The sequence below is a fragment of the Delphinus delphis genome, chromosome 2 (assembly GCF_949987515.2).
Source record: "Delphinus delphis chromosome 2, mDelDel1.2, whole genome shotgun sequence".
In the NCBI taxonomy this organism is placed as follows: Eukaryota; Metazoa; Chordata; class Mammalia; order Artiodactyla; family Delphinidae; genus Delphinus; species Delphinus delphis.
In genome coordinates, this window is record NC_082684.1 from 84943713 (window position 1) to 84970983 (window position 27271).

Consider the following 27271-nt stretch of genomic DNA (forward strand, 5'->3'; position numbering starts at 1 on the left):
TCCCAAAGCCAGCATTATGAGAATGGTACTTCCTTGAACTCTGTAACACAGAATTCAAATTTAATATTCACTGCAGAGTAATATTCACTGCAGGGTAAGAAGAAGAGTTTTATAGGCACACTCAGTGAGGGGAAGATCTCACTGTTCACATTCATTCACGTCCATGGGTGGCAAGGAAGATGAGAGGATTGGATTAGACTGCTGGATATAACTCAGGTAGTATGTGATTTAAGACAGCTTACCACGAACAAGATGACAACATGCAGGTAAGTCAACATTCATTAACTATCTCCTCAGAGGAATAAGAACAAAGCCTTCACCTTGATCTGATGATAGGAAGCTGTATTTAGGAGACAGGCTGCTGGAACAATACCTACTACTTTTCATAAAACAAATGAAGGCACAGCTACTTTTCATAAAACAAATGAAGGCACAGAAGAGAACAGGATGAAGGGTTTTCTGCAATAAGAGGATAAAGGTGAATATGGAAAAATTAATTCAAAGTTAATCTGGTAGCTCCAAAGGAATTTTACTCAAAATTATTTTTGAATAGTACAAGAGACCTGGCACTCGCTTCCAATTTTAGCATTTCCCCTTGTCTCTTCTCTCAGGTTTGTCTGCTTGAGAATAATCCCCAACTTTACTTTTAAGACTGATCTTGAACATGGAAGCCGGATTCATGTTCTCCCATCAAAACACTGAAACATAAATTTGTGTTTACTTTACGTATTAAACAAGGCTACTCTACTTCACGGTATCACAAAAGAAAGCAAAACAAGGATTTGGAGAAACAGCATCTCTTCACCATTATGTTTACAAATAATCAAAGTTACATAATCAGAACTAAGTTGGCAACTCAAATGAAAATGCAAGATACAGAAAAAAACAGAGCTTGCAATGAAAAAAAATTTGCTCACAAGGAGTTAGGGCTTCTGAGCAATGAATTTCCGTTGAAGATGAACGGCACATATTATACTGCATTTGCAGTAGCTAATAAAACTGTGAACAGACAGGTAACATGGAGAACAAGGAGAGGTGATACCAGCATCCCTTCCAATTTATGAACTTTCATAGCGTCACAGTCAGAACCCATCTGTTGCCTAAGCCAAAATCTCAGAACAGGGAATACCAAAACAAACGTGGTAATGAAGTAACTAATACAAAAGGCATTGAAGCTCCTCCTTGCTCTCTCTCTTGAATCACTCACTCTGGGGGAAGCCAGCTGCCATGCCATGAGGACACTGAAGCAGCCCCATGGAAAAGTCCACACATCGAGGAACAGAGTCCTCCAGACAACAGCCAGCACCAACTTAACCAGGCATATAAGTGAGCTAACCTGGAAGCAAAAACTACGGCTCCAGTCAATCTTTCAGGTAACTGCAACCCTAGCTGATATCCTGACTGCAACTTCATAAGATTTTCTGAGTCGGAATCACCTACCTAAGCTGCTCCCGAGTTATTAACCAACATAAACGATGAGATATTAAAAATGTTCATTGTTTTAAGCTGCTAGATTTGCGGGTAATTTGTTATATAGGTATAGGTAACTACTACAGGGGCTAATATCCACAATTGATACCCTTTTGAAGATGTCTAAAAAGTAGCTTCTTTCTGCTGGTATATTTCTCACTCCCAAGAAATGCCTCTAGCTCTCAGCTCAAATGCAGGGCAAAAATAACTAATGTGCAATAAACTCAATGCATGATCAAACAAATTAGCAATGCCACCCATATTTCCCAACCTCCAAGGAAAAGTTAGAACTCTTCACAAAATTCTATTTTAAATACAGAGGAAGACTATACTTCTAATTTTAGGGTGGAGGACATTCCCTCAGATAACAAAACACAAAGTTCCAAAGGGAAAAACAACACTAATACAATGCACCAAGACTTACTAAGTCATTCAGTAAACATTTATTTAACCTTGTAAGTGCAAGGTGCCTAAAATAACCCGACCACAAAGACAAGAGGGACTATGTCCAAACATCTAAATTCTGTTCTCACACTTGGGGGGGAAAAAGAAATGAAGAAAAAAAAGAAAGAAAAAAAGTAACAGAATTGTGGGGGGTTTTTGGCCCTGACACGCAGCACGTGGGATCTTAGTTCCCTGACCAGGGACTGAACCTGTGCCCCCTGCACTGGAAGTGTGGAGCCTTAACCACTGGACCACCAGGGAAGTCCAAAAATGACAGAACTGTTTAACAGCACTTTTTTTTTTCATGTTAAGCTTGGTTTCAGTCTTTCTGCACATTGTAAAATATTCTTTGTATTAGAGAAGTATCTTTCTATTAATTATAGAGCTCCTACCTGTATTCACTGGTTTTCTACCATACAAAAAGGATAGTTAACCACTTTTGCATCCACTATCAATCATCTTTCGTGCATGTTTGATTTCCCTCTTAGCTGCCTTTTCTTCTTTTTTCGTCTTCAAATCTGAGTCTCCTCTCTCTTACAAACTCAGCTTTTAGTTAAAACCAACTGTCCCTCCTGAAATGTCTTCCTATTCTTTTTAACTGTTACACTTCATTACCTATTTCCTAACCAGAATCCTTCTCCTTGTAAATCCCTGCACCTGGGCCTCCTCTGTTATATCTGCACTCGTAACATCAAAGAGCTCCTAATTCATTCCTAAGTGTTCACTTTAAACTTGATATAGAATTCAGCACTCCCTCTGAATCCTCTCTTGAACTCTGGGTTTTGGAAGTTATTCCTTCACTGCCAATGCTCATCCATATCCAAATCAGAGTCCATTCACCCTTTCTTCACCATCTTTTGGTTACAACTATTTCTGTTGGGTCCTTTGTACCTGATACTTGGAACTTTGGTTTAATACCCTCCTTAACATGGATTCCCACATCCAATCTTTCTTGTTATCACACTCTTGAGATTAGTCATCAAGTACCAATGGCAGAGATCCCCACTGATGTGCTGTAATGACTTGAATGATTTAACAGCCTTCCTAAAACCAACTACCTGATTATTCCTTCCCATGGCTTGACAGTAGCCACCAAAACTTTATTCCCCCAGGATTACAACAGTATCATCTATTGAAGAAGGTGAGCCAAAAAAGGGCTGAAACTCCTGGTTTAGTATCTAAACCCCAATAGACTGGCATTCAAAGATTCCTTGGGAGAAAAGGTGACTTACCTTTCTGGCCTTTTTTCTCACTACTGCTCTGTATTTTGGCTCAAATCTTCAACTTGGAAAATCCTTCCTTCTACCCAGGGTCCCTACCACTCAAGATCCAACTTAAACAATACCATTTCTATAAAAGAGTTTTTTGTCCATTTTAACCTAAAGTGATCTCCTATCCTGAACTTTACCACTAATCATCTATCATTATTTTGGCAGTTAATTATGTTTTCTTTCATCTCTGATCTTGAATCATTTCTATTTTTAAAGTCCTTTTAACTTTGTGCATGTCTTTTTACTATATACATGAATGAGTTTTCAAACCAGAAAATAAGAGACCATGACTGTTAACACACCTTGCTCACAATAGGCACTGATGCGTGACACGTTTGTAAACAACATTAATTACAAGTGCTTTTTCTCTGTGGGAGTAGACTGACACTGGGAGGAGGCTATTATGAAAGAACATTAGAAAAACCCCAACCCTTAAGCCAAGATCACAGTCAACCACTGAAGATTCAGTCAATCAATAAGCTCTTCTGATATACATACAAATTAATGGACCCATTCACTCAATCCTATTGGCCCTTGGGATCAAACAAGTGAAAACAGCAGGAGAGAAAGAGTGAAGAGTGTATGGAAAAAAATAGTACTTTCTCCAGTAAATAGTGTGTCCTCCCCTCTATTAACATTCCTTACTCAATTAGCCTTCTTTTAACTGCCTGGATCAGTGGTCTCCAGAGAAATTACATGCAGGCTTCACAATGTAAATAATATTAATATGCTATTATTTATGTATCATTTTAAAAGAAATAATGCATAGGTATTGGCAAAATGGATAAAGAATGTTTTAGTAATAGGGGACATAATCAAAAAACATGGGGCTACTGGCATTGCTGAAAAGAGTTTAAACTAAGATAGATAAGCTGATTCAAAATTTACATGAAAATGCAAAAGGCCAAGAACAGTGAAGGCAATATTGAAGAAAAACAAAGCTAGAGGACTGGTGCTACCAGTTATCAAGCCTTATTATGAAGCTATAGTTATTAAGATAAAGTGGTACTGGTCAAGGATAGACAAATGGACTAATGGAATAGAACAGGGTCTAGAAACAGACCCACACATATACAGCCACCTGTTTGACAAAAGTGATGCTGCAGTGCAACAAGGATGGTCTTTTCAACAAATGAACTTGGGTCAAAAGGATATGGATATCTGTAAGTCAAAAAATGACAACCCATAACACAGACTGAAAACCCAGTTTCTTGTAGATCCGAATGGTAAATCAAAACAACCTTTGGAGAAAAACAGAATTATCTTTATGACCTTGGTAAAGGCAAAGATTTCTTCAACAGGACACAAAAAATGCTAACGATTCAACAGAAGACAATATTTAGAGTGATAAAGTAAGCTACAGAGTAGAAGACATCTGCAATACATAAAGAACTACAAAACACCATGAAAAATACAGACAGACTAACAGAAAAATAAGCAAGGGTCTCAAATAAGCACTTCATAAAGGAGGTTATCCAAATGGCCAATGAGCATTAGAAAAGGTACTCAATATCATTATTCATAAGGGAAATATAATTTAAAGCCACAGTGAGATACTACCACATAGAAGGACTAAAATGAACAGACAAAACAATGTCACATTCTGGTAAGGACATGGAGCAACTAGAACCTCTTATACACTGTTAATGGGAATGAAAATGGGCACAACTGCTTTGGAAAACTGTCTGGCATAACCTATTATAGATTACCATATGCATACCCTATGACCCAGCAATTTGACTACTAGATATATATACCCCACAAAATACATATGAATTTTCATTAAAAGGTGTGTACAGTAACGTTCACAGCAGCACTATCTGTAATAATAAAAACTATAAGCCACCCAAACATTTTGCCTATAGTAACTCTTACAGGGAGGACACTGGGAGGAACAATGAATGGAAGTGGGCACAAAGGGGCCTCTGAGGTAAAGTTCTAACAGTGTTTTGTGAAGTTATCAAGCTGTATGTACACTTATGATTTGTGCACTTTCCTATATGTATGTTAGTATCTCTAGAAGAATAGCCAAGGCAATAAGAAAAAGGTTTATATTTTTTTAATATAGTATACCTATTACTTCTCTCTGTCTCTCTAATCTCCTTGGCCTGTTGTTTACTAAAGGAAAGCAAATGGTCATATTTTCAGAATCAACTTAGCTGCTTCTTAGACTCATGAATTCAAACGGTTATTAATTAATTTCATTAGAAAAAAATTTTAACTCTCTAATAATTGATTAGCGTTACTGGTTATCATTTCCAAGTTTTCTTCCTACCTCCTTAAGCTTTTAAAGATGGACCCACATTTATATGTCAGTCCTTTTCTAATCTTTCAAGACTTTTCTTTGTCTTCCTGAGGTTCTAATTCACCATATGAATGATAGCAAATACCTCTCAAGTCATATTTTCAGGACATTTGCTAAAACTAGTAAGCACAATTTTAAGTTTGTTTTCTGTGAAAATAAAAAATTTTCTCTCTGATTCCACAGTAGTAGCGTCCCTGTATAAGTAAAGGAATCTTCCAGATGATCTGTAAATTGTATTAATAATGCCAGAAGTATTTTTGTAGATTTCAATGACAACAAACAAGTCATGTCAGGAAAAGGCACAAAGCACATACATGATGAATTTATCCCACACAAAGCAACAAACAAAAAGAATCCAAGACCCTGTATCTAAATCCAAATGACAAATCCAAACATCAGCAAGACAGATAATTATTACATTTAAGTCTCACCACTGCTGTCCATACTTGAAGAGTTACCTTTGAAAAAAGGCTCATTTTTGTCAATCATATTTTTGTGAAAAACTGTAAACTGGCAGGATTACAACAGACTATGAAATCTGGATGTGTGTTTCTGATGTGTGTATGTATGCTAAAATACCATGCATCTTAAGTTTTAGCTTTTATACTCTTAACAAAGGAATTTTGGGAATCTGTTGTAAAGGATTAGGTGTTCAAAATTTCCTTCTCTATCCTTCTTTGCAAAACAGACAATGTAATATTCTCTAAAATACTTCTTGAATAAGAGAAAAACTCAGTTCGGGACTTCCCTGGTAGCGCAGTGGTTAAGAATAAGCCTACCAGGGCTTCCCTGGTGGCGCAGTGGTTGAGAGTCCGCCTGCCGATGCAGGGGACACGGGTTAGTGCCCTGGTCCAGGAAGATCCCACATGCTGCAGAGCGGCTGGGCCCGTGAGCCATGACCGCTGAGCCTGCGAGTCTGGAGCCTGTGCTCCGCAACGGGAGAGGCCACAACAGTGAGAGGCCCGCGCACCGCAAAAAAAATAAAATAAAATAAAAAAGAATAAGCCTGCCAGTGCAGGGTACATGGGTTTGAGCCCTGGTCCAGGAAGATCTCACATGCTGCGGAGCAGCTAAGCCCGTGTGCCACAACTACTGAGCCTGTGTTCTACAGCTCGCGAGCCACAACTACTGAGCCCGCATGCCACAACTACTGAAGCCCACAAGCCTAGAGCCCGTGCTCCGCAACAAGAGAAGCCACCGCAAAGAGAAACCCATGCACCGCAATGAAGAGTAGCCCCCGTTCACTGCAACTAGAGAAAGACCATGAGCAGCAAGAAGACCCAACGCAGCCATAAATGGAAGAAAGGGAGGGAGGAAGAGAGAAAGAAAGACTGTTTGGAGAAATCAGTGTGAGAAACAGTACAATAGTGGTAAAAGGCATATTCTAACAAAGCCATTCTTGGGGGACAGTTCTCATAATAAACTACTTTGCTCAAGTCTGAATTGGGTTTTTTCAAAATTACTTAACTTTATTTATATTATCTCTGAATAGGAGGGATATAACAGGTACATGCCAAAATATACTAAGACAGAGATGGACCTTGATCACTAACTACATGTCAGGGTAACTCTGCAATGAAATGTGCATATTGATCTCAGAGTGACTTCTGGTGGTCTCTTTCATATTCAGAAAGTGAGACCTTCTTCCTTAAGTCCCAAAATGTCAGTTTCTTTCCTTTCTTACTATTAAAAAGAATGATCCAGAATCTTTCTATATGGTGACTTTCTTTACCTAGTCCCCTTGCTATTCTAATATCATGCAGTCACTGAATGCTGTATTTTTCAAACTGTGAGTAGTAGGGTCATGAAATCATTTTTTAGTAGCTTCCAAACTAACATTAAGAAAAACAAAAGGAAAAAACTCTGTGCACTGAAGGAGGGTAAATACTGTTTTGTGAATATTTTGTCTTAAAAATTTATGGATGTGTAATATTTATATATGTATGTAATATCTGATATATCTACATAACTACAGGTGGTGTAAAATATTCTTGTGAGTCATGGTCAGACTTCAAAAGCCACAGATATAATGGGCTTTATTATATTTTTATTGTTACACATGGAGCTTCAACAAAATGATTCTTCATTCAGAACCCAGTCTAACCTTTAAGGCTAGATATCATGTAAAGATTATTCTGCTTAGTTGAAAGCAAATATTTCTTAGAACAGATATACCAACCAACTCTGGCAAGATACACTGGTATTTCAATATATGTATTTTGGAGATAAGGATGGTGAGACCAAAAGCAGAACAGTATCTCTACACATACATGATTAGCTTTCAGCTACCTGTGGCTCAGTAACTCAGTGTACATTCTAAGCCACTACAAGAGCAAAGGTCTATCTATAACACAAAATAAAAGTAAAGAAGAGGACATGGAAGTGAATCTAACTTTGGAAAAACCAGTTTCACATAAAGCATATTGCCCACATCTAAATTTCTCAGGAAATTAACTGATATAAGGACCTCACTGAACAGGTGATCTGAACATACTACTGTATTTTCATAAAGCAGAAGACTACAAATAAGTGATGCATATCTTTCAGTGTTAAGTAAGATGCAGGTATCTACATAATAGAGCATAAAAAACCCCTGGGAGAATGGTGCGCTCTGTACCAAAAATAAAACTAGTAAAAAAATTTTAACTGTAGTAATATAGAGTACCAAATGTAAGGAAATTGGTCTACAGAGGTTAAGCAACTCTTCATTAGACATATCAGTATTCACTAGTAGGAAGTCACCTTGCCACAACTGACTATATTATTCCAAACAGGCTGGAACCCAATTCTATTCTCCTTCTGCATTAACGATCTTATCTTCAGAGTCCAAAAAAGTATATGGAGCAATGCTTGAGAAACCAACTGGGAAAACAGAAGAAAAGGAAATCATACGGGTTCTCCAGTATACAGGGGGCAAATAACCAGATGCAGCCAAAGAACATCCTACATTCGATAGCTGTATGACTGATGACACATTAAATTTTCTAGAGGATACAAAGAAAAAGTTCTACCTTCTAAACTTTTAATCTAGTTGAAGAACTACAACATATAAACATACAAGTCTCTTACTAAAACTCTCCAGTGTTACACCCATTTCATTCAGAATAAAACCCAAATCCTTAGCATTAACTTATGAGGCCTCACATGATCTGAATCTGCACCTATCACCTATCACTTATTTCCTATCCCTTTTCCCCTTACCTACTATACAACGGCAAACAGTTATATGAAAAAGTGCTCAGCATCATTACTTTCCATGGAAATGCAACTGAAAACCACAAATTCAAAATAAATGGGCCAACAATACCAGGGGTAGGCAAGATTTACAAGAATAAATCTCTCACATTGCTGGTGGGAGTTTAACTTTGAAAAACCATTTTGGAAAAATGTTTGGCAGTGGGAACTAAATCTAAACATACGTATATATGATGATACAGCAATCCCATTTAGTTGCAGGCCGCAACTAACACCTGATGCAGCCAAATAAATAAATAAATAAAAACAGTACAATAATAAATTGTGATTAGAAACAGACAATGGAACACTTCATAGCATTAAAAAAGAATGCTACAGTGCAACATGGATGAATCTTACAGACATAATAATTGAGGGAAAGGAGCCAGACACAAAACAGTACACACTGGATCATTCCATTTACATTAAGTTCAAAAACAGGGTAAAATAATCTGGGATGATAGCAGTAGAATAGTGATTACCTTTATTTGTTGATTTGTTCTGAACTAGAGGTTTCAAATGGGAAGAAGTATGAGGGAGACTTCTGGGTGCTGGAAGTATTCTATACCTTCATCTAGGCAGTTGTTACACAAGTGTATACACATGTATAAATTCAAAGAGTTGTACACTTAAGATCTGTGTACTTCACAGTAAAGTTATATACAAAACATATATTAAATATATATACACACACACACACACACACACACACACACACACATAAAATGTCTATTAAGTGATATGTAATAAGCTATAACACTACACTGCTCCCACTTCTCTGGGAACTTTCTGACTCCCTCAGGTCTTCATTTACTTTATTACTTTTATTGATTCAAAGAAAAGGGAAGGGAGTACTAAACAGATAACTGATGCTGAAACAATTGCTTACCTTTAACAAAGGGCAGCTGGAAAGGTTGGGAAAGGAGAGTGGAAAATTAACCCCAAGAAGGAAATCCTTGTTTCTCAGATATTTCTGCTGGCTCTCCCCTTCTGGCTCTCCCCAGGAGCGCAGCTGATGGAGCCTGTAGGAGGCTTTCAGAGACAGGAAAAGAGCTAACCATCTGAAACAAACCACAGCAGACATGCTTATTCAGTGCTCCATGGAGGGCTGAGGGTAGTTCATAGCAGTGAGGAACCTTGTCTCTCATTAACATGTCTCTTTTGTAAATCTTGAACATTTTAGACACAGCTCTTTCCTACTTTCAGATAAAGCCATTTCATACTTTTGTTCTATAAATTCTATCTTTGGCATGAATTGGTGTGCTACTATGAAAATGAAAATCCTCTGTAAAGCTCCTCTCAGAATTAAGGAATATTCAACTCTATCACAAAAACTGTAATAAAAACATCCTTATACTAAGGAGATAGCCTCTCCTAATGAGGTCACTATTTTTTACACAAATACAAAGTAATAAATTAAGTAACAGCCATTATTCCAAAGAATAAGAAAAGAGAACTAAGCTTCCCTGAATACGTAAGGCAGGCTATGCTGCAATCACTACTAACTAAAGGAATCATCAGTCATCATTTGCCCTGTAGAAACAAATAAAACAAAGTAGTCTACCTAGAAATTAAGAAGAATTGAAGACCTTCTGGTAGCATTTGGGAGAAGAGCCTAAATAGTTTTTATTTAAGGTATATCACAAAGCATCATGCAATTATTAAAGGATCAAAAGTATGATTTCCTTATAAAAATTTTAATTCTTAACAATACAAAAAGAATGAGAGGCTCTGTAAGATGATATAATAGTAAATATTTAATTTCACAGTATTCGACCTTCGCCCCTGATTATTCCCAACTGCTCTCTCAAACAATGAGCAAACTTCTCACCTGGCCAAAAGTCCCTGAAGCATGAGGTTTGCCATTTCAGCTGGAGATACATCAATAAAGCGAAGGAAAGAGAAACAGCTTTCTTCATTAACACCTGGAATATCAAAGGACAAAGTTAAACCCAACAGAAAACCAAGAGGCAATACTCAACTAAAGCCTGCTGAACTGCTGAATTTTGACTTAAGAATCAAAAACTATTTTAAAGGTTCCAATACAGCCACTTTGATATTAGACAGTATGTCATATTTTTGTACTACAATCATAAGTAGAAGAGGCAGACCTATGAGATATGGCATATATGGGCCAGAGTGGAGTTGGCTCATCAGTTACCTCTGGGGTTTTGGATTCTTGGCTAACTGCCTTCCTCTTTTTATCGTGCCAGGAAAAAAAAGAAGAAAAGGAAAACACAGAGGTGTTTCTGAACCTCTGCCTTAATACTTTGGACAATGCTCAAAGTCGAGCAGCTTCCTTTCCTTAAACTAAGGAGGAGGGACCTAAGAGTCCCACACTAACAAGAGTCCTGCATTGTCTCTATCACACCTCTATTCAGAGGGTGTAAAAAATTCTTAAGAGGCAGGTATAAAATAAAGATGGAAGGTCAATCAAAATGGAAAACAATTAATCCAAAAAAATTTTTATTGCTTCCTGTTATAGCCAAAAAGCCTAGCATCTATAGATGAAGACAAGTAATTTACTTAAATCTTATCAAGACTTTATAAATAAAGGCCTAGAATTCACGCAAAGCCACTACTAGTTCCAACTTAGCAAAACAAAGAGCATCCTGATAAATCCTTGGCATTCTTCCCTTCTCAAATATCAAAACACCTACCTTTTCTGTGAAACAGAGACTGCTGGACATAGTCCGGTGCAAATGGAGAAAGAAGAACCCTTAACCACCTGTAAAGTAAGTAAATAAAATAAATCCAAACCCAAATATAAATATCAGGAACTTAACTAAACTGGAGGTTCCAAACTAAAAGAATCATTTAAGGTTTGAAACTGTTTCTACTTCTGAGAAGTTTGTTGCCAGACAAAATCATAACATATATGTCAGAAAGTACTAAGTACTTAATAAAGGTAGTAGATTATAATACAAGTTCAAAGTGGTCTCATTTTATTTCAGAGAAGCACAATTCTAGCACTGCAAGTTGCTATATACTATATTAAACAAAAAGCACTACAACTCTGGTTGTTTCCCCCTGCCCATCTAGTTAAGTACTCGCCTGAAGCTATCACAGACAAAGAATTCCTAAAATGAAACCCAAGAAATGTGTCTCAATTTCAATAATATCAGGCTAGATGTTGTTGATGATTATTTTGAAAGTACTGTTTATATTGTCTCTCTACAGAAGGAGCGTTCTAAATCTATGGTTCTCAAGTGCAGGTGTGCGCAAGAATCCTTTGGGAGCTTGTTTAAAAATCCAGAAGCCAGGGCCACCCTCACTCGGAGGTGCAGAATGTACATACACAGCCATTTTCTGAATGGAAATGGTTTCTAGCATATTACCATTAACAATCACTTCACTTTTACCAAATCTGTGACTGCTGATTCTGGGAAGAAGATAAATTTGATTAATTTGAAATCCAATCAGTTCTTCCACAAGTGCTATTCCAAGTGTATAAACCAACACAAAGCCATTTCAGTACTGAGGCAGAGACATTTGCTGATCTCTCTTGGTACAAGTACATATTTGTACACAGGTGCACATTCCTCACTCAGAAAGGCAACTGGAAGTGCCAGTTAAATTCCTGATAGTGCACAGATCCTATCACAAGATCTCTCAACAAATAGTGGTCCACCCATTGCTTAAATACCTCGTTGTGAAACTCACTCTCAATTAAATTTATCTAAGCCACAAAACCCCAAATTATACAAAAACACTCTTAGAGCAAACAGATATTAATATTTGCTCACCTGTCTCGTGAATGGTTGAAGACCCTGATCTGTCCATGACGGTAGATAAACTTTGAAATCTGGTATGGCTTTAGGGAAATATGAAATGGAGACCAAGTTTCTTGTCGTTCAAATAACTCTGGGTGATTACACACCTAACAGGAAAGGAAATGATAAGACAGTATTGTCATGTGCAGACATCACTCTATGAAACGATGGAGGAATCCCAAACCCTAAATGTTTACCTTTATGAATATATACTTTCCCATTTTCATCCTTTTTTAACTGCCTTTGTTTATTTGGCATCAAGGCAAGATAGAGCCTTTTTTCTTGAAGTGGGTTAATAATAAAGACAACTCCAAGGCAGCTGACATAAGCTCTTACCTTCCTAAACTGCATGACCAGATTCATGAGGCTGCTGGTGGTTGTCTGTGCTTGCTGGGTAGAGCCCATAGAAGACTGCAATAAATCCTCAATGGAAATTTTGTTCTTTAGTGCCTGATATAGCAGCTTCTGTCGGCTGGTCAGTTGGCAATACATTAGAATCTCAATCTAAAAATCAATAAGGACATTTATATTTTGAAAAGAGTTTGTAAGAAAACGCAGTATCAGCATAAAGTTGGAAACTCATGCAAGGCAGATTATGATTGGAAAAAACAATATACATATTTCTAGAAACTCAGTATCTCTATAAACCTGTGATATGGCTAATTATCCAGAAAAATGTGCCTTCTTTGACCCTCTTCCCTTGTCACTCACTCTACACTCTGTCCCTGGGCAACCTCTTCCATTTCTAATAACCCCAACTACCGTCCATCACAGTGACTTGCAAAAATATATTTCCCAACATCCCCAGCCCAATATTTCCAACTACCTACCATAATAGTATCACTCAGAGTCTGCAGCAATTGCATTTGTGACATATCAGAAAAAAATTCTCTTTCACAATTTACTTAATTTATTAACAGCATTATCACTCAGTTGCCCAAACAGAAACTTCAGTCACCTCTGATTTTTTCTCTCTCATACCCCATGTTCTATCATTTCCTAAGTCCCTCAACTCAACCTGGAAATCTACCTCTAACCACCTTTTCTGACCATTCCCATTGCTTTAATACAGGATCTCATCATATCTAATCTATACTATTACTGTGGGAGCTTCCTGCCTCTAGTCTCTCCTGGTTCCAAGAAACTTTCCATACAAATCTTATAAGGTACTCAACTGCTGAAAAACCTTCAATGTAAGTTACTGCCTATAGTAAAATATTAAAAATTCTCCTGTAGGCAGAGGCCTCCCATAATCTAACTATCCATATTATCCCAATCTCATCAAGTCCTCCTATATATATTAGCTACAACAGTCTGAATAATGTTTGCCAAACATGCTGCCTATTTGAATATTGTTCTACCTTTGTTCACTCTTGTTGCTTAGCACCCCTTCCTACCATATTTTCCTAGTAAATGCCAACTCATTATTCCAGATCTAGCTCACATGTCATCTCTGCTTTGATACCTTCTCTAACCTTCCCTAATAGAACTACTCCCTTATCTATGTTCCCATTATATTTCACATAGATAATCATTGCATATCTTACGATACAGTACTAGCTATTTATGTATTCATCCCCCTTGGAAATCTGAATAGAACCTGGAAGCTGCATCTCTACGGACCAGTTGCTGGCAGACAGTAAGAGTTCAATACTACTACTGAACTATACTATAAATACTATTGAACTATACTATGAATACTATTATTTATTGTATTATAAATAATATACTATTTAATAACAGATTAGAAACATTACTGATGTTTAAGAAATTTATACTCTGCACAGTGGTTAAGAACCATACGTCTTTTGATCACCTCCCTAATGACCACTAAATAACAGACATTATGATACTGCTATTGTTTTTAAGCTGTTTCTGATATAAAGGCCTCAAGGATCCATTTTTTATAAAGTGCTTTCTATCAGGTACACATCTGTGTGAACTACTATTCAGTTAAAATCAGCCAGTTTCACAAAGCAGCCATAAAGATTTTTTTAAAAGGAATAAAACAAAGGTACACTTTTATTCCTTTTTTTTTAATTTTTTTTATTTTTTTAATATATTTTTTTATTCCTCTCTTTGAAGGTGTACATCTCCACCACAATCTTGTAAGAGAGTTACTAATTTCAAAATGATCCAGCCTTCTGGCAGTGACAGAGAGAATCACCTGATATTATCAAGAACTTGGAAAGATGCTTTTTATATAGACAGCAGAACTGTGAGGAACAGGTGCAATCTATGGGAGATGGGAAAATACCCCAAAGGACTGGGAACTGGGTGAAAAAAGAAGGAAGGAAAATATGGGGAGGATTCACAAGAGATAATAGAAAACTACAGAAGTCTGGTAAGATCCAAAAAAACATTATTTATAAACCAAAATTACTGACTTTTTATGAGAAAAAATATTACAACCCAAAACACATTAAACTTCTAAATCTATCTCTCAGTCTGCAGAAATACAGGAGACAGAGGAACATGTTAGACAACACCACAATGATGCAACCAGCAAAATCCAGTATGTGGGAAAACTCTACAGGACAAACAACTCGGTTTCTTCAACAAAGAATTGCAAGGGGAGAAAAAGTAGGGTGGGACTAAAAGATGCTTAAAAGACATAGCACCCAAATACTATGTGTGGACCTTGCTTGGATTCTGGTTTCAAAAGCTGAATACTTTTTCAAAGAGAGAGAAAGAAAAAAGCATACACAAAGACAACTGGGAATATCTGAGCACTGACTGGGTATGTGATACTACAATGAAATAACTGCCTTTTTTAGTAGAGGTGATAATGATATGTGAATATGTATTTTAAAAAACACCAAATCTTTTAGAGACACCCATGAAAATATTTATAAATGAAACAAAAGACAACTGGGATCTGCTTCAGAATAATGCAGAGGGGTGAAAAATTGTCATGAGTTGATCATTTAAACTATATGGAGTTCATTATACTCTTTTTTCTACTTTTGTAATGTTTCAAACTCTCTGTAATAAAAAGTATAAAACAAGAAGAAGAAAAAAACTATTACTTGCCTTCATTATTTGACTCATTTTAAGTCTTCTTTGACCCTCTCAAGTTTAAAGGTCTCCTATCAATCAAACTAATTACCCTTCAACTAAACATTTACCGAGGAATTTCTTTTCACCCTGGAACCCTAGGTTGGTGCCTATTAAGGCATAAACTCACAAGGTCTTCTTTCCTTACCTTGTCAGACAATTCATTTTCCACATCTTTCTTGATTCTCCTCAGCATAAATGGCTTCAAGATCATGTGTAAGCGAGAGAGTTGATCTGAAATGCCAGGAGCCCCACCGACAAATAATACATTATATCAATTTAACACAAACAAAAGAAATATCATGACCACCCTTCACTAAACCATTCTAACACCTTTTGGCTCAATGATTTTCTACAAGAAGACAAACAATCGCAAGGAGGAAGCCAAGGGATCTGAACTTTCCACAACGTCTTCCTGGAGTCAATTGTGCAAATGCATTTTGCTCTCATTTACTCAAACCAGTAAGGATGGCTTTGTTTTTATTAGAATTCACCTTTACAGTGTTTTAGGAACATTCTATCAATAATAGGGTTCTCAGACAGGTCTAATGCAAGCTATCTGGGACTCCCAGTGTTCCCCAAAAGTCATTTTTTCAATGTATATCAGCAAATGAACAACATGTAGTGTAAGAAATTACTTAAAGACTTTTCTAATAGTTAGTAGGTGGCACTTCATGTTATGTAATAATACCTCATAACTCTCTTAAAATATTAGTCAAGAGGTAAAAAGAAATTGATAAACAAGGTTAAAAAATGTTTATAGAAGAAACAAATCCTAATATATAGAGAAAATAACAAAAATTATCCTTCTAATATTTTCTGGTTTTATCACAGGCAAAAAGTCTTACCCCATTCCACAAAGAATATAAAATTTTTCAGGATCTACGTGGAAAATGAGGATTTCGTAATCCAAAATGTGAATTTTGCCTGTTCTGCCTTGATCAGTCAACACTACAGGAGCATCACTTGAGTTAGTCCTTTTTGGACTCTTTTAAATATGTACAAAGCACATAATTATTTTAAAAGAGAAAAAACTTTTCTCTCAGATCCTTCTATGCATACCAGAAGAAAAATTCTTCATATACAAGAAAATACAGAATTATGTAGTTGCCTACACTAATAGGTAGAAAGAATGAATGTTCATAAAAGTACTCACTCTCATCTATGGCAGATTTGTTTTCAGCGTGGCTCTCAATGTCCTTGGAAAACCATTCATTAAATTCCTCATGTGAATCAAATAATGTTGGCATAATGAAATGCAGCAGAGCCCAGAGCTGGAAACAAACAAAAAGCAAAATAACTATAGAGCAACAAAACGACAGTATGTGAAGACATGATGAGAGTTTGGAGAGAGAAAGAGTGAAGTTGCAGGTCTGTGTATCTGTGTCTAGGAGCATGTGTATGTGTGAGTAAGTGAGAGAGAATGAGTGTGTAAGCACACTGCCTCATCAACCAACTCTAATTCTATAAGGTACTATAGCAAAAAACTATTTTTCAATTAATTTCCCACTGAAAGTCTGAAAGCGCAAGTCCTGCTCAGCTTGTGCAGTGAGATAGTTTAAAAGATCTTGTATAAAGATCCATTCCACAACTGAACACAGTCTGAGGCAGCATAACTTGCTAATAATAACTCTAGATCAGGGGTCAGCAAATTACGCCTTGTGGTGCCAAGTCTGGTCTGCCATCTATTTTTGTAAATCAAGCTTTATTGGAACACAGTCACACCTATTCATTTATATCTATATATATATATATATATATATAGCTGCTTTCACATTACAATAGAAGGTTGAGTAGCTGTGCAGTGACTATATGGCCTATAAAGTCTAAATATTTATTATCTGGCTCTTTACAGAAAGTTTTCTGACCCCTATTCTAGAAGATAAAATTATCTTCCCCAAAGAAAGAATTTTAGCTCCTCTCAGTGTCAAAGAATATTACCTTTTTATTCTAGTATAAAAATATCTCTGCATTAGATGAGTAGCATTCTTAATGTGATTATGATTTATTATATAAGAAACAAAGGAATAAAGAAATTTATTTGCCTTTTGCCAGAGAATAAGAAAATAGTAATGATGCCCCCCCCAAAAAAACCACTTAGGGCAAGCCATGGTCAAATTCTTCCTTTTATGTGGGGATTGTAATTTATACAAAGCCGTAACACTCCAGGTAGGCATGGGTAAAGAATTTTATTCTGTGTTGGAGCCACTCTGTTTAATGCAGACATAAAACTGAGGTCTTTACTAGTGCCTACCTCTGCCATGGTGTTCTGAATGGGGGTCCCAGTTAGCAAAAGCCGATTCCGACACTGAAACTGCAAGAGTATCTTCCAACGAACACTGTCCAGTAAGATGAATTACAAATTCCAAGTTAGCAGTAAATATTCACCCTATTGAGACCCCTTATTTCTAAAAATGCTTTTCAAAAAAATAACAAACACTCAAAATCAAGTATCAATACTCTACCATGAACACAATTGAAAAATATTACTCAACAAAGCTGATGACAGGAAATTTCAAAGGAACTGACTCTATACTGAAAACGTGGTATTAGGGTATACATTAAAAAAAGCCCTCGAATAGCAGAGTAGGATCCTTTCTGGCTTGATAAAAGTCCTCTACTACCTTTGGTCAGTTTTGTTGATACAGACCATATAATTATAAAGTATTATCTACAGTAGTAGGTTTTAAAATTATTACTCTATGCGCTTCCAGTGTGAGTTTGGAGGGAGCAATGGAGAAAGAGAAAGGGTGTGAGAAGAAAATGCAATGTGAGTCTACTGCTCCTGGCCACAAGCATGCCCTACTTCAAAAGAGTAAAATATGAAATAATGCTCTTTAGAGGATGGAAAGTTCCATGGAAAATACCATCCTGCCAGTTAACGTGGACTTCTAAGAAAGCCCTATGGGCTCACCAAGAGTTAATAAAAATCCATCAAACCCAAGGTCTAATACCACTGAGTAACACTTTCTAGTCAACCACTCATTTACTATTCATTTTGGGAACTTAAAGGTATTAGAACATTTTAAACATGTAACTTCCAATAAAAGGATTCTTGGGCGTCTAATAACCATTCAGGGACTAGACATAAAACAGTAGAAACAGTAGAAGCTACAATCCACATAATGTAACATTCTACTTCCTACTAAGACCTCCTGTCTAAAATAAGCCCTGAAGCAATGAGCGGACACCCCTTCCTCCACAGAAAATTTCCTTGAAGAACAAAAATCGGTTAAAATGCCATAATTATTGAATAGGGAGAAAAAAAGCTGAGGAAAATCTTTATACTCTAAACATTAATATGTATATTCCATGAAAATGCAAAAGAGAATTTATGTCTTCTGGTCAGATATATGGCTTATGCAGAGACCCTAAGACCATATATAAGCCATATACCATGTTTTCAAATCTCTCTGATCTTCATTCACATGTGTGTGTATATGAGACACACATATCTATATATCCTCAGTCCACAGGCTTTATTTCTACTACTCATGTTACCTGGAACTACTCTTGAGCGCCTGAGCCTCATCCAATACCATGTACTGCCACTTGACTCGCTGGAAATACTTTACATCCTGCACCACCAGCTGGTAACTGGTGATAACCACATGGAAGGGGGCATCCTGAGTGTAGAGGGTCTTCTGCAAACATAAGAGGGCAAGGGTGAAAAGAGATACCTAACAAGTCATAATAAGACAATGAGGAATGGAATTCATTTTCTAAGGCCAAGAAGTTTAAGATAGCTCTAAAGATATACTTCTCCAATGTAGGAGATGTGCAGTGAATTAAAAGCATAACTGTTTTTAAGGTAGTTACCTTAACCACAAACCTTGTTAAAAACTAGTCTTCAGCTTATTAAAGAAAAAAGTTCTTACTTAATCCTGGACTTCAAGTCCAGCTGATTGTCTATAACAGGAAAAGCATTGTAAAAGAAAAAAAGTACACTTGCCTAGTGTCCAGAAACATATAAGAAGATTTTATGTAAGTGAAATTACTCAAATCAACTGGAGAAATAATGACTGCACATATGTGTGAACATGTATATGTGTGTGTGCATGCGTGTACAGTAAGCTGAAAGTTACCTGACTCCAGAACCTCCTGATAACTTTTCTATCATGAGGATTTCCCCAATATGGTAGCACCTGGAAAAAGGACCAATATACAGATTATTTCCTAGTGATAATCTTAAAAGTATCATCACAAATACGTTATTCAGAATGATTTTTTAAAAACCTAATAGAATGAATATAAGAGTTCCTCTTCTGTCACTGCCGCACTAGGTGCTGGACTAGCACTCCTCCTACTGACCAAGTTAAAACACAGATACAAAACATTTGTTTGAAGGCTTCAGAGAGCTACTGAGTCAGTGGAGAATTATACAGCCCAGATCTAGAAAAGAGAGGAAAGCCTGGCATCTGGAACATGTTCCCCCTGTGGGTACTGATCCTTCCCAAAAGTTCTAGTTGAGGCTGAGAAACTGAAAAGTTGTTTTTTGTTTTTGTTTTTGTTTTTTTTTTTTAAAGAGACACAGGACCACAAAACAAAAACTGTAGTTCAAGGAGGAGGGATTCTGATAACCACCCACCTCCCTGGCCTTAAGTTGGGAATCAAAAGATAGATACACAGGGTTCCCTGGTGGCACAGTGGTTGAGAGTCCGCCTGCCAATGCAGGGGACGCAGGTTCGTGCCCCGGTCTGGGAAGATCCCACATGCCACTAAGCGGCTGGGCCCGTGAGCCATGGCCGCTGAGCCTGCGCGTCCGGAGCCTGTGCTCCACAACGGGAGAGGCCACAACAGTGAGAGGCCCATGTACCACAAAAAAAAAAAAAAAAAAAAGATAGATACACACCTGTAGTAAAGGTAAACTATACATACACTTGCTTTATCAGGTACTGAATCCTGGTTTCAAATCATCTCAATTCCTGACTAGATTAAGGGGGCTTTGGATTATTATTGCCCCAGAAAAAAAATTACTATAGGCAAAAAAATCCACAACAAAACCCCAAACACACATTAATCCTCTCTCAGGAAGAAGAAAACAGTATCCAGAGCCCACAATTATCTCTACAATTTTTCCTATACAATGTCTGGCATTAAAACAAAAACAAAACAAAACAAAAAATCAGATATGGAAAGACTAGACCACATAACTGAAAACCAACATGAAATATAGATAAAAGAAACAAACTCACAGGAGATCTAGATAACAAAAATTTTAGAAACAAACTTTTAAAAAAGTGCTAGTTTTGGGCTTCCCTGGTGGCGCGGTGGTTAAGAATCTGCCTGCCAGTGCAGGGGACACGGGTTTGAGCCCTGATCTGGGAAGATCCCACATGCCGCAGAGCAACTAAACCCATGCGCCACAACTACTGAGCCTGCGCTCTAGAGCCCGCGAGCCACAATTGCTGAGCCTGCGTGCCTAGAGCCTGTGCTCCACAGCAAAAGAAGCCACCCAATGAGAAGCTCATGCACCGCAATGAAGAGTAGCCCCCACTTGCCACAACTAGAGAGAGCCTGCGTGCAGCAATGAAGACCCAATGCTGCCAAAAAAAAAAAAAGCAAGTTTGTTCATTGAATTAAAAGATTGAGAATTTCAGTGGTATACTAGAAACTATAAAAGAATCAAAGAGAATTTTTAGAACTGAAAAAATATAATTAAAATTAAGAATTCAATGACGAGGGCTTCCCTGGTGGTGCAGTGGCTAAGAATCCACCTGCCAATGCAGGGGACACGGGTTCGAGCTCTGGTCTGGGAGGATCTCACATGCTGCAGAGCAACTAAGCCCATGCACCACAACTGTGAGCCTGCGCTCTAGAGCCCGCGTGCCACAACTACTGAGGCCCACGTGCCTAGAGCCTGTGCTCGGCAACAGGAGAATCCACTGCAATGAGAAGCCCACGCACCGCAACAAAGAATAGCCCCTGTTCGCCACAACTAGAGAGAGCCTGCATGCAGCAATGAAGACCCAACGCAGCCAAAAATAAATAAATAAAACAAACAAACAAACAAAAAAAGTAGCCGGGGGTGGGGCGGGGAAGACACATAACATACAGAAAAACAACCATAAGAAGTAGAACTGGAAAACACAGAACATCTTTAAAGTACAAAAATTTATTTTAAAATTAAAAACAAAAAAAAGAATTCAGTGACGAGTTTAACAGCAGATAGAATCAGCTGAAGAGCTGATTAGTGAACTTGAAGAGAGGTCAGAAGGAAATATCCAGACTAAAGCATGGAGAAACAAAAGAATGCAAAATTCAGCACTTTTCTGTGATGTTTCTAAGTGTGACTTTCATTTTTTTTATTGTTATGGGGCTCAAAGTGCTTCTAGAATCCGTAGCTTGATGTCCTTTGTTCTTTTGAAAAATGTCAGCCAAATGAAAGCACAAATATGCAAGGAGGAATGAAGATCAATGAGCAATGAATATGTAAGTAATATGAATAAATCTAAGTAAGTTTTAAATGTATAAATAATAATGTCTTCTGGGGTTTAAAATATAAAATATATACAAAAACAACAGCATGTAAGTCTAGAGAAGGCGGATGTAGTTACAGTACTCTACTAAGGTCTTTGTACTGTCTGGAAAGTATTAACAGTACTAATTTATATTACTTTTGAAAAAGTTAAGGGTGCATGTGGTATTCTCCTGGGTATCTACTGAATAACAGAATGAATATATAATTAGCAAGTTTAAAAGGGAGAGGAAAAAAAAAGGAATGATAAAATCTAATCAATCCAAAAGGATTCAAAAGGAAAAAAAAGTAAAGCTGAACAGGTGAAAGAAGCAGAAAGCAGGGACTTCCCTGGTGGCACAGTGGTTAAGACTCTGCACTCCCAATGCAGGGGGCCCGGGTTTGATCTCTGGTTGGGGAAAGAGATCCCAAATGCATGCCGCAACTAAGGAGCTGGTGAGCCGCAACTAAAGACCTGGCACTATCAAATAAATAAATAAATATTTTAAAACTAAAAACTAAAAACCATAAACACAATAACAACCCTATTTAAAAAAAGAAGTAGAAAGCAAAGAGCAAGGCAGCAGTTTTAAACACAATATATCAATAATTACATTAAAAGTAAGCACAGATATTCCAAATAAAAGGCACGAAATACACCTTAAATGTAAGGCTATAGAATGGTTAAAAGTAAAAAGACGAAAAAGATACCATGCAAATACTAGCCAAAAGAAAGCTATTTAATATCAGAGAAAATAGACTTTAAGGCAAAAGTCTTAAAGGAGGAATTTCATAGTAATAAAAGGTTCATTCACCAGGAAGATAAAATTATAAATTTGTATACATCTCACAGCCTCAAAGCAAAAACAAAAGAAAACAGAATGGATAAATCCATAATTGTTGCAAATATTAACACACCTCTTTCAGTCAGTAATAGGAGAGGCAGACAAAAAAATCAGTAAAGATAAAAAAGAGCTGAACAAGTTAACAAACTTGACCTAATCAACATATATACAACACTGTATTCAACAAGTACAGAATAACTATTATTTTCAAACACACACAGGACATTTATAAAAACTGACCATATGCTGAGCTATGAAAGCAAAGCAACAAATTTCAAAGGATTAAAATAATAAAAAGCATGTTTTCTTATCAGTGGATTTAAGCTATAAATAACAAAAAGATACCTAGAAAACCATCCTTTGTGTAGAGAGTAAAAACAACACTTTTAAATAACCCGTGAATCAAATAAGAACTTACAGTAGAAGCTGACAGTATTTTGCATTGTAAGATAATGAAAATGTGACACATCAAACCTTTGGATGGCTACAGTCATGCTTAGAAAGCAATACCCTTAAATATACATTAGAAAAAGCTGAAAATCAACAATCTAAGCTCCATCTCAAGATGACAGAAAAAGAAAAAAGTTTACAAAAAAAGTAGACAAGAATAATAGAAGAGCAGAAATAAATGAAATACAAAACATACAGAATAGCCAATTTCAGGAATGAAAAGTGGTACATTAACTAGAGAAAAAATGTAAATCTTATTTCATGAGGAAAAGGAGGTCAGAGGCAGTAATCATACTAGAACCATAAAATGAGTGTTACTCAGACACCTGCCAAATAAAATGAACTTTCTGATGTTATCATCATAGATCTAAGTATCTTTTGAATGTAACCAGATTATAAATCTGAGCAGAGTCTACTTCTAACTATGTTCTACAGGGAAGCAAACACATTTCTGACAATTCAAAGGAGTAATGGTAATAGAAACAATGAATCAATAGAGCAGAGGTCATTAAACTTTTCCTATAAATGGCCAGATAGTAAGAATTTTAGTTTTGTAGGCCACACAGTCTCTGCCACAACTACTCAACTGTGCCTGTTGTACTGTGAATGCAGCCATAAATAATAAATAATCAAAGGTGTGGCTGTATTCCAATATACATGTATTTAAATTTCATATATCATTTGCTACGAAATATTTTTTAATCAACAATTTTAAAAAGTAAAAACTATTCTTAGCTCATAAGCTGCACAAAAGAACACGTGGTGGATTCCTCAATAAGTTAAATATAAAGTGACTTAGCAATTCCACTCCTAGGTCTATACCCAAAAGAACTGAAAACAGGACAGGTGTTCAAACAAAAACCTGTACATGAATGTTTATAGCAGCACTATTAACAATAGCCAAAAGGAACAACCAAAATACCCATCAACAGATGAATGGATAAACAAAATACAGTATACCCAGATAATGAAATATTATTCACTATAATATTATATGTTATAATATTATGACTGAAATATTATTCAGTCATAAAAGGAATGAAGTGCTGATACATGTTACAACATGATGAACCTTGAAAAACCTACTAAGTGAAAAGCAGCAGCCAGACATAAAAGGCCACATTCCAGGTATACAAAATATTCACAATAACCAAACCACAGAGACATAAAGCAGATTTGTGGTAGCCAGGGACAAGAGGGAAAGTGAAATAGGGAGTGACTGCTTAATGGGAAGGAGATTTCTGTTTGGTATAATGATAAAATTCTGCAATACGATAGCAGTGATTATTGTACCACACTGTAAATGTACTTAATACTACAGAATTGTACACTTTCAATTGGCCCACAGGCCATATTTTACTGACCCCTAGACTAGAGCTTCAAAAGGAAACTCCACGTGCAAATGAAAACTCAGTGTCAGGCATGGGTATAAAGTCAAAGGAGAGGTACCAATGACGTAAGTAGTACTACATTGCCATCTATCGGCCAGTGAAGGAAATACTGAAAACTTTAGTGGTTTGGAAGAAAATTTTAAGACAATTTTTCAAGCTCCTAATTGTTTGACATGTACTAAACGACAATAACAACAACAAGAAAGCAGAAAAAAGATGAGGGGCTCCTTATTCAATGTGAAAAAACCCTGGAGAAAATATTCAATAAATTGCCTTAGAACGATCTCACCTCCTTAGAAAGTTAAGAATGAGTCAGCCAAGCTAAAAGCCATATACCTAATGTGCCTTGTAAACAGTTCCTAAGTCTATTAATTCAGCCGCAAAGGTGGGGCCACAGACACAAAGGTGCCCCAAAGTGGAATATCCCAGACATGTCCCTATTCCTTATAAAGTATAAGCCAGAAAAACACCTCCCCCATGACCTCTTAAATTGCATAGAACCCATGATTATTATGGAGACCCAAGATCAGAGATTATGTCAATATCTCTTGATACATATCTCCAAAAAATCCTCCTTACCATGCAACTTCATTATCATTATATTCCTTTAGGGACAAAACAAATATTTAACTCATTTCCTTCTTTTTACTTGCAAATAATATAAAAAATCCTACCCATTCTTTCTTACATCCCAACAACTTTGCATAATTAAATCCCTATTTAAATCTTGTCCATACTTGATGCAGCATATTTCCCTGCTGATCACATCCTACCTAAATCTCAATTCTTTTCCTCTGAATTAGTTAAATGCAACTCTCACATTATCTACCTTAGACATTATAATCTGGACCAAGACTGAAGAGCTGGCTTTGGAGTGTCAAGAAAATAGATAATCTATGAATAAATTTGAAGGGGGAGGAGTGTGGACAACAATGCCATAAATTACAGTATATGTACCTTGATTTATCAAAACCTATATTAAGCTAGCAACGCAGACATTTTCTATTATGGCAGTACAACTAGGAGCTACAATTCATGTCGTCAATGCAGCAAATCACTCAAACTGGACTTTGTCTTTCTCATAAAACATAAGGATGTAATATGCTCTTTTATTGCTCCCATCAGTAACTTTGATAGGAAATGTATGCAAGGTTATTTTGAAAAAAAATGCAAGAAATTAAAAGCTATTATGAGCAATTAAGTAAGTAAGGCAGCAAAAAAGGAGTCAGAAAGTTTATTTTAAAAAGCAAGAGAATTTTGTTGATTTTTACCTTAAATTTAGGAACAAATCTAGTAAACTCCTGGTGCCAATTGTTAAGTGTAGAAGCAGGTGAAATTATTAAGAAAGGTCCCCAAATGTTCTCTCTCTGAAACAGAAAAACTGGGTCAGCCAACTGCAGGAAAACTGAAGAAATTTAATTCAAAATTATAATTAACGACAAGAGGAGTTTAAGAATAGGAGATGCATTACAACAAGAGAAATGGTTCGTATCTCCCATACCTGCACACTCAATGATAATATCCTATGTTAAGAAAAATAATATTCTATGTTAATAATAACACAGGCAAGGAAGTTGCTCGCACACACCTTGAGGAAAAAAAAACCAAGCAATTACTCCCCACCCGCCCTTACGGGTCTTAGTTTATATCATTCACAAAGCACTTATGACATACTGACTTGTATGTGTTGCTTTTCCTTATACTAGATGATCACAACTATTTTACTATTATTTAATTGGTATAGAGTTTTCTGCATTTTTCAAAATGCTTTCACGCATTTCTTCTCATTTAATTCTCACAAATTTCCTGTAAGGCAGATAGTATCCCCACTTTGCAGAAGTGGAAACTAAACCTCACAGAGTTAAAGTGAAGTCAGGTCAAAAGAGGCTAAGTGAATTGTCCAAGTTTACACTGCTAGTAAGCACAGAGCTGAGATGTGAAACCAGGTCTTCTGATCTAACTAACTACAGTGTTTTTGCCACTACAATGGTGGTTCTCTACAGAAGTGGGAGATGGGGAATGAAAACACACATGCTTAGAAACTGTCCTAGTCTTCTTGAAAACCAGAATGTTTCACCACACTGTATCACCCACCCTGTAAAGGCCTTGAAGGCAAGGAGCAAGTCCTACTGTCTTGGTATGCTACGGAGTCTAGCATACTGCTTGATAATGGCTGATTCTCAATAGAAAATGACCCTAGGATGGACAGAGAGGAAGAAGAAAAGACTGCATGCATCTACCCACCTCAGCCAGATGGGCAAGGAGGGCAATGCTCTGTACTGTCTTACCAAGTCCCATTTCATCGGCAAGAATGCCATTAATACCCTGGAAAAAAAATACACATAGTCAACACCTCTCACATTGCATTACACAGGGTTCAACTTACTGCCAAAAAGAACTACCCAAAATGTCAGACTTGTTCAAACGAAAGTGACTAGAGATACCCAGCTTCAGCACTATTACTACTGTAATGATTCCTTTTGCCAGTTCCACAGCTACAACTCTGAATCATGAGACAAACACGCCAAAGCCAGTTTTTCAGCTAATCTAATCCAGGTACAAGTAATCAGGTTT

At 36.8% G+C, this 27271-nt stretch overlaps 1 protein-coding gene across 1 annotated transcript in view; it reads right to left on the reverse strand.

Annotated features, from left to right (window-relative positions):
* The window catches only part of INO80 (INO80 complex ATPase subunit), a 131835-nt gene that overhangs the window by 52316 nt on the left and 52248 nt on the right, over positions 1 to 27271 (reverse strand). Inside the window, exons 13-24 of the mRNA XM_060005019.1 lie at positions 26942 to 27022; positions 25969 to 26064; positions 19640 to 19699; positions 19056 to 19198; positions 17809 to 17893; positions 16711 to 16828; positions 15703 to 15788; positions 12834 to 13001; positions 12471 to 12604; positions 11385 to 11452; positions 10556 to 10649; positions 9614 to 9785 (exon numbers count right to left, since the gene is read on the reverse strand). Coding sequence (XP_059861002.1) covers positions 9614 to 9785; positions 10556 to 10649; positions 11385 to 11452; positions 12471 to 12604; positions 12834 to 13001; positions 15703 to 15788; positions 16711 to 16828; positions 17809 to 17893; positions 19056 to 19198; positions 19640 to 19699; positions 25969 to 26064; positions 26942 to 27022 — 1305 coding nt within the window. The remainder of the gene's footprint in view (positions 1 to 9613; positions 9786 to 10555; positions 10650 to 11384; positions 11453 to 12470; positions 12605 to 12833; positions 13002 to 15702; positions 15789 to 16710; positions 16829 to 17808; positions 17894 to 19055; positions 19199 to 19639; positions 19700 to 25968; positions 26065 to 26941; positions 27023 to 27271) is intronic.